This window comes from Mya arenaria, chromosome 17 (genome assembly GCF_026914265.1).
Source record: "Mya arenaria isolate MELC-2E11 chromosome 17, ASM2691426v1".
Taxonomy (NCBI): Eukaryota; Metazoa; Mollusca; class Bivalvia; order Myida; family Myidae; genus Mya; species Mya arenaria.
Genome location: NC_069138.1, coordinates 56,171,000 through 56,185,820, shown reverse-complemented (window position 1 = coordinate 56,185,820; position 14,821 = coordinate 56,171,000). Strand labels below are relative to the sequence as shown.

Here is a 14,821-nt window from a genome sequence, read left to right as displayed (position 1 = left end):
ATACATAATATGCAGGAGAAAACAGTTAGATCAATCATGTAAACACTGTGAATACTCTGTTAAGTACACAGGGAAAAATTGAAACTGAAATCCATTCAACTGATTCATAGCACGCATCCAATAACTTTAATACTATTCTAGGGTAAATAATTGCATATCATCTACAATAAAATCAGGTATATAAAACTCAGTATGAATTAAAGACTGAAAAAGAGAGAACTATTTTTTCTATCCAAATTACCTGGCTAAACATTTCTCCTAACACCTTGAGGTGCTGTGCATCTTCTGCACTAAGATCCTCTTTACTGTCATAGAGCTTGTTAATCTCTTTCAGTGCCTGTCTCTTAACCAGGACCTGTAGTTGGCTGAATTTGTCCACCATCTGACGGAAATACCTCTCCGACGACAGACTCAGAGGGGGCGGACGCCAGACAACAGTGGAGTTGCCACCTGGGATATGAAACATTATAAATTAGAATGTTGAATGTATTGGAGACATGCTAAGCCTACAATTTGTTTCACAGATGAAGAGATGAACAAGTAAAAAGCAACAAACATAATATGCAATCCTTAAAACCTGCTATAAAATAAAAATACAAAAGAATTGCGATGACCAATTGTTGGCTACACCAACTGTATCACATAATAAGTTGTTAAATGTTCTTCATAGCATTTGCCAACCGCACAACTTCTAATTAATTCAAGATGTCCAAGCATTAAAAAAGAAAATATTCAAAAGCAGGCAGAGACAAATGATATATCATAAAAAGTATACAGGTAAAACACCCAACAAAAGTGATTCTCAATTGATACATAATTCCAACACAATATAGTATTTACATACCTTCAGCAATGTCCCTGTTAAGTTTGGCGTAGTCGTTCACCTTAATACCGGTCCTGTCCACAAAGGCCTGCAACTCTTGCTTAAGTGCCTTTATCTCCTCATTAGCTACGCTCTCTTCCTCCTTGGTGAAAATAAATGTGACTTTGGTATTAAAAACAATCAATGAGGCTTAAAAAAAACACATTTGGTTCAGGTTACCTGACCCTAAATTTGAAATAGGCGCCGACACTACAGTTTTTACAGTCAGTTAATTTTCCTAAGTGTGTGTTTTAATATGCAATTTAAAACCTTTAAATGTTTATACAGAAGATTACATAAACACCATTCCTCAATGATGGTTCTTACATAAAGTTAACCAGGCATAGATCTCTATCATGTATGAAAAATACATCGAGTTCAGCTATGCAATTACTTTTTGGAAACTACATTTAACATGCATTTATGCAATATTTTATTGTGTTCCATGAATTCAAACAACTTTTTTTTAAAGTTTAGAAAAATAATTGAAGTGAAACATTTTTATTTTATTTTTAGAATGATGTTTCATGTGATCACAATCAAGCGAGTTGCATAACAGCAGTTATAACTGTAATGCAGAGAGAAGTCACTGCTGCATGGAGTTGGAAAACAATGAGACGGGTCACATATAGTCTCAAATACAATTTTTCGTTAAATCCAGAAATATCTTTTCCTTTTGAAAAAGTAAATCATGTAAATAGCAAACTCAATTACGATACATGAGTTATGAATGTCCAATTTCTTATACCTCTTTAACAATTTCTTCCTTTATATATTCATCATCAGCCTCTTCTTTGATATCTGGAAAAATACAAAGAAGGTACAAATTATGTTAGTGACATTTTATAACCTCTACAAGTTCAAGTTCAAATATTTATTGCATGAAGGTCTCCAGCCCATATACAGCTATGCATACATAAAAACATATAAACTTTCTATTACTAGCTACCAAAAAAATTAAAATGAAGAAGTTTTGCCAAAATGAGCTATGTATTTGTATTATGCAGACAAAATTAGAAACAATTTATCTCTAGTTGATTAATATTTATGATGCCTAAACAACTACTAATATTTTGTGAATTATATGCTTGGTCAACTGCACGTATAACCTCTATCATACAGACACATATAAATTTATATTTTTGCTGTCATTACAAATTGTCAATTAAAACAATTTTAATATCAAATCCTGCAATTCCAATGTTCTCTATTTATAAAGGGAAGATAACTGTTTGTTTCAATATAAGATCATAACATATTTCACAGAGAGAGCAACAAAAGTTTTGTTTCATGAGCAGCCACAAGTAAAATACTTACTTTTGGTGGTCACAAGGTAAAATGTATTGCAATCTTACATTGAAACAATTTTATTTTTTTTTAATTTTAATTCAATGCTTATAAGTATTGATATTGGATTGGATTATTGCAATAAAGTTTAACTTGGAACGGATAGGCTTTGTCGTGATTTTGATGCCAACTCCAGCTTAAACAGTAACTGGATCTTAACTGTCTAAGAAAAGAAATTGCAGTGTAAATTATGGCAACAGGCAGTATCCACTACAAGGACTGCAGGGCCATAAGAACAGGCCTTCACTTTTTTGGTTTTTATTTTACAAATTCAAACTGAAATGCAAACATCTACATCAATATAATCTATGAGGTATTTGGTGTTTAAAGTGTAAAAACATTTGGTATTTTGAACCATACTAAGCTGTAAAGTGGTCAAAGAAGTTGGCTTAATAATTGAGTATCTACTAAAGTATTCTCAAAACAGAGGCAAGGTACTATGACACTGCCTAGTCTGATTCGTCAAGGTCTCTGATAATAAACATCTAGGTCACGAGCCAGATCAAGGTCAAGGTTACATTCTAAGAGGAGGTCATGGTATCACTGTCAGCACTGTTTTTTTACCCATGATACAGATCTAGGTCAAGGTCATGGTCTCGCTATCAGAACTTGTTTCTACCAAAAAAAACCAGATCCATTGTCTCACTTTCATCAACCCAAGAAACTGATTTGATTCTGTGATAGTTTCAAGATTAGACCTGAGATTTGTTTTTCTATATTCTCACTTTGACCGTCTTATACATGTGACCACGTGGAGCTAGACCCATTTTTTGTCATATTTTTTGTCTTTGGCAATATGTTTACCAAATTTCTTTTCAATATCTTGAGCATCTTTTGAGTGATGGTCAAGGTTCCAGTTTTGCACACTGCTAAAGATGCCGCCCATAGCAACACCAAGGCTATCACAATATCTCGACTTTTTTTTATTGAAAAAATAAAGCATTGCTAAAAATGTCAACCTATTTTTTAACAAAATCAGTGTGTGTTTTGTTTCGCCCTTTTTCGGAGGGCCAAAAATTTGCCCCATTCCGTCCTGAAAAAGTATATCTTTTTCCCCTGCCCAGGTAAAAAGAAACCTTTAATTATTCAATTTTTTTTGCAGCATTTACAGAGAAATTGTAGCAATATAATGCCTTTCATGAATATTAACATAGGTTTGCTGTATAAAAGTTTAAAAACTATTTGAAAATTATAGGAATCATGTTAGAATTATTCCCCTTTTTGCCCAAACTACGCTATTTTTCCCTAACTGAATCAGGTTAGAATCTAACAAATTATGTTTCTCTGTCCTTAAGCATAAAACTAAACTGCCCTTACCTTCAGCATCTTTCATTTCCTCATATCCTTCAGTGCCCATCTCTACAAGTTTCCTAGCTTCACCAATCAAATCCTTTGACCCCTTGTCTGTCTGTTTATTCTTAGCCCCCTCGTCTGTCTGTTTATATCTCCTTTTAGTTGTGTTACTGATCAAGGTCCTTGGTGTGGCCTTCTTAAATCCAGGGAGGTTACGCAGTTGTATCTGTATGGAAAACACTTAATTTCAAAAGGTAATTTTAACCATATATTGTTTTGAAGATTGTATTTCCACGATTCCCCTTGTTCCTCCTCTTCTTGATGAAAAAGCAAATTAACACTAAGGAAAACAGATGCTATGCCTTGCCATCATTTTGCTCATTTTTTATCAAGTGCCATTCTAAAATCTCCTTAAGCCAATCTTAACATCTAATTTGATCCATGTTGAATGGTGTTATCATGTCAAGTTCCATGGCAGGTTTTTAGTTCAATTTCATTGCATTATAATAATCCACGGCATGACTACCAGTACATTGGGCAATAACTAAAACAATACTGCACCCAGAGTTATGGTTATCTGTACTGCACTTCTCCTCATTGAGATTGATATGTATAAGTCAATACCTCAAAAATGGAGTAATGAAGAAAGGTAGACATGTTCAGATGTCCTAGGACGGACAGACAGGACAAGGTGATTCCTATATAGCCCACACCACTACATTAAAGGGGTAAAATAACTAGTTTTTCACATATATGTTCTAAACCAGAAGGAACTAACAAAGATGCAGAAATATAAGGTGTTTTCTAGAAGAAATCCGTGAACTTTTGACAGTTATTTGACAGGAATCTATAGACAAAAACACTATACAGCCTGCTCACAGGGTGTTACGGGAATCTTTGCTATAGATACAATTCGAGATTCAAGTACTTTTGCTTTAGAAAAATTATTTCAAAATCTTAAAATATGCGGTCATTAATTTGATACATGTTGCTATTAAACATGACATATGTAATTTTTTGGTGATGCATACATACGCAAAACTTACAACTTGTATCCTTTTACGGTAAATATGTTTTTCAAACAACTTAAATTCCCTTTGAAAACATAAGAATATTTTTTAATCCTGGAACTGTTTGTTTTTGTGATTATTTGATCTTCTGATTGTTGATAGTGGTACTTACAGTGTTGTGTTTATCAATATAAAACGCTGGGTGCAAGATTTTTCTCTGAAGAGGTTTCTGAAAAATAAAATAAAATATATTGATACAGTAATCTTCAAATGTATTAAGACTCGCTGGTTATCATATTTCAAGCCAACCGAACAAAAGATGTTCAAAAATTAATCCAATAAATACTAATGACATCTTTTTATCTTTGGGGGAAAAATTATACTTATATAGTTAACAAATAAAAGTAAAAAAAATAATCATTCAATGAAGGATTTTTAATGAAGAAAAAAAGGGCTAGGTTAACATTTTGTTGTCTGTAATTATTTCTCAAGGGAAATGAATCTCAATGAGATTTATACCAGGTTTTAAATTAAGCACTTGGGCTACATGCATGTATATAGAATGAAAATAAAAACAAAGAATTACAGCCAACTTACATGGAGTTTCATGAACTCTTCGTACATAGCTTTCCACTTCATGAGTCGTTTGTGTCTGGTTTGTACCATACAGTCTGTACGACCTTTCAATCTGCCGGCTATTGTCGCCCATTCAGCTGCAAATTAATTGATGCAAATTAAAAGTCTGGTTAGTGCAGTAGTTAGCACACTCGCTTCTCACCTAGGTGACCCAAGACGGTTCCTGAGCTAGGAGCATTTGAGTTTGTGGTCACCAAGCCAATCAAGTGGATTTTTTTTATTTAACTTAATTAACTTTGATCGTATTATAAATTTGAATATTTTCATTGCAAAACTGATCTACCATGTAATGTGCAACCACCTATTGTACACAACTATTTGCAGCCTACATTTAATATCAAACCTCTTGTTATTTTTACAGGCCTCTATTACATCATTGACAGTAATGGCAATTTACCTGAGTAGATATACTGACAAAATTGAATGGGAAACATTCAAATTTAACCTTTAGTTTAAACATTTTAATTTACAACGCTTGTGAAACAAGTTATTACAACATTATATTAATCACTCTCATTGGCACGATTTTACGCGAGAGTGTGGTCTTGTGTTGTACGTGGAAACCCACTTGTCCGGCTTGGTGACCTCTAGGCAGAGAAACTCACATGCCCCCAAGCCGGGAATCAAACCCGGGTCGCCTAGGTGGGAAGCGAGTGCGCTAACCACTGCGCTAACCGGACAACCGATTTTACCCTTAACTTTTAGGTTTAATCTATGATGCTTATTGGTTTGTGCATACCTCCTAAATCATTGTAAGACTGAAGAACAATCCTATCCTCAGTGTAAGTGAAGTGGTCAAAGTTCACAGAGCTGTCAAGACTTTTCAAAAACCTGGAGAAGAAAAAGACACAATCATCATAAACATGTGTAGGACCTCAAACATATGTTCCTTAAGAGGTTGTGAACTCTCATCTGTGTTGCCAACATGAGTAACAGCGCACAGTTTAAAACATTCTCTCCTTATCAGGCCTCAAGCATAGTTAACAGATTCGAGCCCTGTTAAAATATTTAAAAGCCATATATTACATCCTTTTCTGGGTACTTCTTACTATTTTTAATGCTGATGTCCGAATTTTTTTTAAATATACAGTAAGCTGATTTTGAAAGCTCTGAATCATGAATTCTGGATTAATCCTAAACTTTATCATCACAGCTGTATACATGTATTGTCCTTGTTGACAGGTATACCCAGTCACATTACCTCTCTCGACACTGCATAGCATTACCTCTCTCGACACTGCATAGCATTCCTGCCAGGCACAAAATCCTTAATAACGTTCCAGTCGCAGGCATTCCCCATCAGCTGAACCGCAGCCAGGAGGGCCTGAAAAAACATCGCAAAAATGTTGGTTATTTATTATTATTATTATTATTTTGAACCATGCTTCAATGATCAAAGGGTATTCATTAACATAATCTATGAGAGAATGCACTTTAAAAAATCGTAAAACACATACAAGATTTTGAATCACTTTATTCTGAGAAGAGATTATATGATTTAAGATTGAGAAATGACTTGGTATTTATGGGATATTGTTAGACCATGGAAAATGGGTAAGCAAAAAGAGGCAAAGAAAGTTTTTGCCTTGATACTTTTTTCATGACATTTTCTTTTTCCTGAAACCTAATAAAGGTTGTTATGGGGAATCATATAACATTAAAAACAAACTAAATCACAAGACCAGTATTGTATTTTTAACAATGGTTAATCAATTATCCAAGGTTAAGTGTAGAAAACAGATAATTTAGCCACTTACCATATCTTCAGCCTCTGTCCACCTGCCATGGGTTAATGAGGGGTCAACCTTGGACCATCTCATTTCACACATCTTGGTGCTTCGCCGCTCTATGTAGTACGCAACTGTATAAAACACATGAATTGTGCAGTCATGTATAGATACTAGGTAAGAGACACTCTTAAATTTTTAGGGGGGACATTGAATGTATTCTGTGACCAAGAGCCTGTTGCAAACCAATATATGTTGAAATAATAGCTCTTAACAAAATTTTATCAGCAGCACACATCCATTCAAGAGCAAACCAAGCAGAGCCCAATGTTCGTTTGATTCATTAATTCAGTGATTTGAATGATTTATAATAATTTTCAAAGTATCTTCAAGAATTCAAAATATTATCAAAGTGTTTTCCCACTATCTACACTACCATCATACCTTGTGGCCATGGAATAACTCCTGATCCGTATCTACATGTTTCGACCACTTCTTTCAGTAATTCATCCTCTGCCTCGGTCCAAGGACTGGAAACAAAGAAATCACTTATTTGTACAAATTTATGCCAACTCCAGCAAGATGATTTGATTCCAACTGACAACAATTAAAGTTCATACCAAATTTCTTGAATGCAGGTACTCATTTCAATATGTATTAATGTGTATAAGATACCAGAATGATTGGTATAAGTGTGTAAAAATGCATTCAAAATCAAGATATAAACAGTCTTGAAAGATCCATGAATACTCTTTAAAAAGGTCAGGGAGTAATATACTCATTTTTCTGGTGGAAAAATACACTTTGACTTAAATCCTTTTTCTCAAAATCTGATGTATGTCCTTGTTTATTTAGGATGTTATGATCATGCTAGTACCATCACAAACATAATTTTCTCCTACTCTTTTTTCAATTGCTTTTAAAAGACTTTTGTTTACCCATCAAGTAGGAACACTGTCAAGCAAATAAAATCATCAAATATTCAATGAGTTGAAAGATATAATCATTAAGCGTCATAAAGTGCAAAATAAAGAAAGTTTGCAGAGCCTCCAAGTTAGCTTTACCTCTGGTCATAATCAAAGTGCTCTTCTTGGTAATGCTGCAGACATTGGTAAGGTGTTCTATTCGTCTGAAAAGGAAGATGTGCAAGTTAATGTCTTCTATCCGCCAAAAAGACATGTTAAATTGTTTCTATGCTGGCCTTAATGACAATAAATGACGCCTGGCCTTTCAAAGGTAGCAATCCCTACAATCATTGATAACAATATTTTAATGTTATGTTAAAAAAAGTGGCAATTTTGAAAAAAAAATGTCAAGCCTACCCCCAATTCTTCAGCAATAGCTTTCCAGTCTCGCATGTTGTGTTTCTCTACAAGCTCTTCCAATTTCTTATCTTCATCTTCGGACCATTTTTCCTTGTTAATTCCTGGCTGTAGTACTGTCCGCCACATCTTCTCACATTCAGTGGCATCATACTTCCCCTTCATCTAAATAGTCACAAGTGTATAAAACAATAATAACATTTTTTCCTGGTACATACAGTCTTGTCCTTAAACCATTATTTCTTGCCAATTCTGGCCTGTAACAGTGCAGACTTTTTTCTTGGCATAGGTCAGACATTCAGACCAATTCCCAATTGCAAAATTTTTCAGAATCTTTAAGAATTCTGGATTTTGATGTGTAATCCTGAATTTTTATTCCCAATTTAAGGACGACTTTAACTATAAATTTCTCGAATATAGATCCAAATACTTATACCCAAAATGGCTAGATAAAGGCATTCATTGTCAGCAACATGTTCTAACGTTCTTTTGAATAATACTTGTTTCTGAACTGAGAGAGATTTTTTATGTCCCCTCTAGACAAGATTTGGAAGTTAAAAGAATATGTCTCTTAAAGAAATATTTAGAAGCTAAAAGAATACCTCCTCTTTCGAAGGATTTAAAAGCTATCAGGCAACCTGCCTTTCAGTTAAATTTAAAAGATAGGACACATTTTCTGAAACAGAAGGGCATAATTAGCAGAAGAACACCATATATCAAACGGACATATATTAGCTTTTTTAAAATAAAGGACTATACAAGAAGTCTGATTAAATCATTTACTTCTCACCCAGTCTGGTGGTCATAAAGCTGGGCAATTGGAGATTTTTGGAATACTCATGTCCCCCCCCACAAACAAGACTACACTCACACACAAGATCATGCTGCCAACGAGAGTGAGTTAACATCAGTTACATAATTTTCTTCACAATCACTGTAAAATAATTATCACTGTGAACTACTGGCTGTAGGCTCAGCTGTACTGCACTTACATTGGTGGCCGAGATCTTCATGAAGTCTATCTTGTCAGGGTCAAACAGTTTCAGAAGTTCTTTTCCAGACAGCTTCCTGAAATATTAATATAAATTACACAAGTTTCAATAGAGTACATTCAAAAGTCAATTAAGCTGTCTTTTTAGCTCATATGTTTTCCGAAGAATAGCAATTGGAAATCCTGTCATAGCCTTGGCATTGTTATCAGCATCAGCATGTAAAAGCTTTCATCTAGGCCAAAATAATAATCTGTTCAATACAAGATCTACAAATGAGACCTGGTACAGTGGAACCCTGTTGGCTTGAACTCTCCTGGCAAAATATCCTAGAACCTCATTTCATTTTCAGAGTTGCTCGAGTGCTTCTAACAATAATGGCAAACACTTTATATAAAATTGACTACAGGAACGTGACATTAACTTTAGATAAGACTAAAGAAATCATACAAACAATGTTGTTAAGTTTTTCACTTACTGTTTCTTATTAACCTCGTCATAAAGGTGCTGTATTCGAGTCTTGCTGGCATCTATCTCCTCCTTGTTCTTACACTTATTGGCTTTCTCAGACTCTACCTCCAATCTGTAAACATGAGGCATTTGAATGTTAACACAAAAAACTTAATGCTTCAAGTTATTCCGTACATTTCCATTTAACAAACAACTTACTTGCTTAGAAGAGGCCTAACCAGCTGCTGGATGGCATCTTCTTTCACTGCACTTATCAAGGTTTGCCTTTGTGTCTTAGACCCTGTGCAACAATAATTAATTTAGTACAATCAATAAATCCAATATAAACAACTTTTTTATCAATATTAAGCATATTTTTATATTTCTGCATAAATTAAAAATTACCTGTATAAATATAGTTCATTGTAGACATGCAGTTTAATTCATATTCAATACGTAGACACAAGCAGAAATCCTGTATTAACAATTTCCTGAGTATCAAGTAAACGATAGTAAATCTTGTACATGCATATATCATATGGTTAACTCATATACCTTGTTGAATATCATAGGCACACATGTTTTTCTTATATGATTTTATAGTTATCTTGAAATAAAACATTTGGTTTCATAATATCTACTACTTTTAGCTAGTGTTATAGTTGATACAAATAGATAATGTATGCACTTAATCAGTATCTGCATGCATGTAATAGAAAACCCCAAAACTCACATCCAGGTTTGGCTTTAACGTAAGTCTTGTCTTCCTTCAGAGTCTGTTTTATCTTCACATCTTCATTAGCTGGTGGATACTAAAATGGGAAATGTTTACAATTACTTCAAAGAAATGGATATCAACTTATTAAAAACACATGTATTACAACAAATTATGCTCAAGATATAGAGCAGGCTGGTGAATTTGGTCACTCATGAGTTAAAAAATAATCAGGCCAGATACCAACCTTGTCAAAGATATTGTACCCGTTTAAAAAACTAGTTCAGTTTCAAATGAATGAAAAAAATAAATTGGTAAAGTCAGAGAGCAGACAATTTGGTCGAATTTTGATAATTAAGTGGGCTTAACTCAGAGTTACTGTAACAACATTGTCTGAGATTCAATACCATAAACAATGCAACCGAATTTGCCAACTTGAAAATTGGTATTAAGTAAACAACTTCAATGGATATAACTATAAATACCATTTTTATAAATGGTATATTAAATTAATGTCATTTTCTGTACTTTATAATTAGTGACTGCAAACAATTCAAATTCTTCCTTTGGCGACAATAGAACTGTGCTGATCATTGAAATATGTATTATGACAAATCTTTATTTCAAAATTACATCACAACTTGAGTAACATAACTATTACAAAATTTAAAAGCATTCTTGCAAAAGAAACGCAAAACAAATATCATACAAAGCCATCCTTGTCCCGGAAGTATGGTATATTCTGCTCTGTGCATCGCTTCCCTTTCCCGGCCATTTTCTTCTCATAGTTTGATGATCTACTGGCATCTTTCACCTCCTGCTGCAGTTTGCTCTGCAAGATGTAGCCAATTTAATTAATTTTCATTGAATGCCTGATAAAAAATTTGAGCCATTTCGACACAATGGGACCTTTCACCAATAATTCATTCCAAAGCATATGCCTTATAAATGTATAAGGTATACTGCCTCAAGCTAGTAATTATTTCAACTTCCATCAAGTATCTCTTTATATGCTACTGTTTATAAAAAATGTAAAAAGAAAATTACGGTAATAATAAAATCAAATAATTTCTGATCCTTTAAAATTTTATGAGTGATTGGATACAACCACTGTGTTCAACCATTGCCCCTCCCTCCCCATCCACCTTGACACTTTTAAGAACATTTCAGAAACACAAAAGGACACTTTAATCACTTTTTTTGCTTTTTTATGAGTAGTAATTGCATATATACGAAACAATGCTAAGCATGAATACTTTTTCAATTAAATTTGATACCATTATATATCATGTACATTCATTAATAAACCTCTATCATAACAGATCATTTCAGAAATTGCTTTATTACCTGTTTGGTCCTGTTTTCTGCGAGGGACATCTCAATCTGCCTGAGCGTGTCCAGTAGCACTTCCTGATAAGCCCTGTTCATGGCCAGGCATGACTCAGCATTGATGGTGGATGAATCAAACCGCACAGACATGTCATCCGGGTCCGTACAGATGGATGTTGTTGGCTGTTGAACAATAAATTTCAATTTAAATAGAAATGCAAATAAATGCCAGATTTAGCCAAACCATGTAGATTTTCAATATTTTCTTAACTTTGTCTATGAAAAGCATTGTTTTACCCATCACAAACAGAGATTTCCCTGACATAGAAAACCCCAAGCTCCTGACTCAATTTTCTTGCCAGGGACCACTAGTTCCAACTTACTGTGCATCACTGGGACACCCCCTGGGATGCCTAAAATAACCTTTTTCTTTAGTATTTATAAACCATATATTGTACCCCATAAGTTACTCAGAAATCCTCGCATGGTCAAAAACTCTCACTTTTAAAACTCCCAGGTAAACCCATAACCATTGCTATACAGTCCAACCCCATTTGCTGGAACTCCAGCCTTGGAAAGTTCAAACCAAGCCGAAAGGTTTACCTTCAGTTTAAGGAAATCGGTCCTTTTATCTAGTTCGAGCCAACGAGGAATTCGAGCCTAGTGAGTTCAAGCCAACGGATTTCGGCTGTACTACATAGAATAGTGAGTCCGATGAGGTTGGCAAACTTTGTTTACATATCAATAATTTCATTGTAAATATTTTACTTACAAAGGAGGAGGTGACATCTGTACTTGTGGATGGTCTTGACCCATCTCTGTCTGTGTATGATTCTCCTGAAATACATATTAATGAACTAAATAATACACATGTACATCTTTTACAGTTGTAGTCATCAAAATAAGGCTTCTGATTCAACAAGCCTATTTTCTAGCATTACCACTTGACTTGGTTGAAGAAATTGAAACAAGCACAGCTATAAAAAATACAGAATTCCAGCAAGTACGCAATTATTTTACTAGTATGTAGGGCTTGAGCTTATTTTGATCAGTCGGTTAAATAGCTCTGCAACCACACACACCCCCCCTCCTCCAACTTCCCCACCCCTCTTCAACCACCAACAACTAAGGTATACATCCCACATACACAATGAAGTATTAAATCCCTGCGTACAAACCACCCCGCGTACTCTAACTGTTGTATGTACTTATGAAAATGAAAGGGGTTCTCGAGTATTAGCCACCCCCACCCCCCTCCTCCTCAGATTTCCCCACCCCTCTCCAACCTCCAACAACTACGGCATACAACCCATGAGCACAATGAAGTATTAAATCTGGGTACAAACCACCTCGAATACTTTATTGTGTATACTTATGAAAATTTATGGGGTTTTCCCAGGTTTTCGGTACAGTAATTGCACCAACCCTACATTCTGCAATTTAAAGGGACTGCGGATATTAACAGCTTCTAGCATCTGTGTTGTTTCGGCATACCTGACCTATTTGATTATATAAAAATATATCAAAAATGCCTTGCCACACAACTCAGTTTAATGTTTAGCAGGTTTTGTAAAATAAAATTTTTAAGTCAACAATTTGGATAACTTTTTTTTATTTCTTTCTTTCTATTACCTCCCCTTTCAAAATGTTTTCAAAATATTTTCAGACGTATGACTGCATTACACAATATCTGACATTATTTTATAACAAAATACGTATTTATATAACAAAGAAGCCCACTTCTGTTAGAAAATAACAAATATATAATATTTTACCATCCAATTCCATGCTTCGCAGTTCACCCTCGCTTTCTTCCCCTTCTTCGTCATCTTCGTCTTGCAGAACTTTGTTCAACTGTTCAATATCCTCATCAATGTCCTCATGGTCAACATCCATTTCGGACACAAAATTAATATGTGCTCTGCACTACTGAATAGGTGTCATTTAAAATATACCGCAAAATAATTTATGATTTAGAAAATTATTCTACGTTTTTCTTTCGTTTACCCGCACACTTGAACAGGAAGCTGGTGCAGTGCATGGGGAAAAGTATACACCGAATAGGAACAAATAGGTTATATTCAACTAATCAAAAAGGCGTTAATTTATCTATCCCTGTTTAATGTCGGTAAATTTTAACGTCAACTCCGCTTCCGAGTGTTACTGACATGTTACTGACAAGCGCCGGCTTGTTAGTGAAAAAATGAAACACTGATGAAGCAAATCAACATCAGAAAAGGGAGAACTGGGTTATAAAAGAAAATGCAATTTACGTAACATGATAAAGAGTGATAGGTGAACAGGTAAAAAGATAAAAACATTGCACGTTTATTTTATGCTTAATGGTTGCCACAGCCACCTTGAATGCGTCAGGGGTGGGAATAGTGACAATATGATTTGGCAAACTGTTCCAAAGTACGACCGAGTGAGAATAGAATGAAAATTTGTGATAGTCAGGGCGTACTTGAATTTGTCTTAAAATAGTGGGTGCCGCGATTAGTCTGGTTAATCTCATTTGTGTTTAAATATAAGGTGACAGAGTAATAGCAACATGATTGTGGTATATGTTTTAAAACATTACAAGTCGTGAATCTATTCTACGTTGTTCAAGTGAGCGCCATACGATATAGTAGTCTAGTAGCTGTCACCAATAGATACTCACAGTAGTGAACAATCTAATAATATTAAAGCCATATTACTGCAATTTATTAGCTAAGCATTTTATTGTTTAAAAATCCAGAGATTTCAAATACGAACTAGATCAAATATATATCAGTCTATGTTAGGGCTTTGACGATTCAGTTATTATCAGGAAACTGTTTATTTTTTTACATCTATATCTTTTATTTTGACATAAAGTGTACTTTTAGAAACATATTCTTAAGAAGATATTTTCAGTTTATTGAAGATAGAAATGTTACCTTTGAATTTATACCGGATATCTACCAAATCATATGTACTTTTACAACGATTCTCAGTTTTCCGATGAAGTTTTTAGACTTTTAAGAATTATATATATATCCTTACGTATCACAGTGTATCAAATATATGGCATGTCGAATTATAATCAACAAATTCCAATGTAAACTGCTAGACTGTGGAGCAAAATACTACAACAACGATGTTACGAATGCGATAATG

The 14,821-nt window shown here is 34.3% G+C and overlaps 1 protein-coding gene across 2 annotated transcripts in view; it reads right to left on the bottom strand.

Moving 5' to 3' along the window:
- LOC128224515 (uncharacterized) overlaps positions 1-13,699 on the bottom strand; it is a 29,820-nt gene extending 16,121 nt beyond the window's left edge. For both annotated transcript variants that reach the window (XM_052934382.1, XM_052934381.1), the window contains exons 1-20: positions 13,456-13,699; positions 12,453-12,517; positions 11,699-11,863; positions 11,061-11,183; positions 10,370-10,448; positions 9,856-9,937; positions 9,665-9,769; positions 9,190-9,265; positions 8,198-8,362; positions 7,940-8,004; positions 7,320-7,405; positions 6,906-7,009; positions 6,375-6,472; positions 5,888-5,979; positions 5,110-5,225; positions 4,685-4,741; positions 3,527-3,728; positions 1,611-1,663; positions 845-965; positions 242-450 (exon numbers count right to left, since the gene is read on the bottom strand). In XM_052934382.1, coding sequence (XP_052790342.1) covers positions 242-450; positions 845-965; positions 1,611-1,663; positions 3,527-3,728; positions 4,685-4,741; positions 5,110-5,225; positions 5,888-5,979; positions 6,375-6,472; positions 6,906-7,009; positions 7,320-7,405; positions 7,940-8,004; positions 8,198-8,362; positions 9,190-9,265; positions 9,665-9,769; positions 9,856-9,937; positions 10,370-10,448; positions 11,061-11,183; positions 11,699-11,863; positions 12,453-12,517; positions 13,456-13,576 — 2,184 coding nt within the window. In that variant the 5' untranslated portion in view covers positions 13,577-13,699. The remainder of the gene's footprint in view (positions 1-241; positions 451-844; positions 966-1,610; positions 1,664-3,526; positions 3,729-4,684; positions 4,742-5,109; positions 5,226-5,887; positions 5,980-6,374; positions 6,473-6,905; positions 7,010-7,319; positions 7,406-7,939; positions 8,005-8,197; positions 8,363-9,189; positions 9,266-9,664; positions 9,770-9,855; positions 9,938-10,369; positions 10,449-11,060; positions 11,184-11,698; positions 11,864-12,452; positions 12,518-13,455) is intronic.
- Between the last annotated feature and the right edge of the window lie 1,122 nt (positions 13,700-14,821).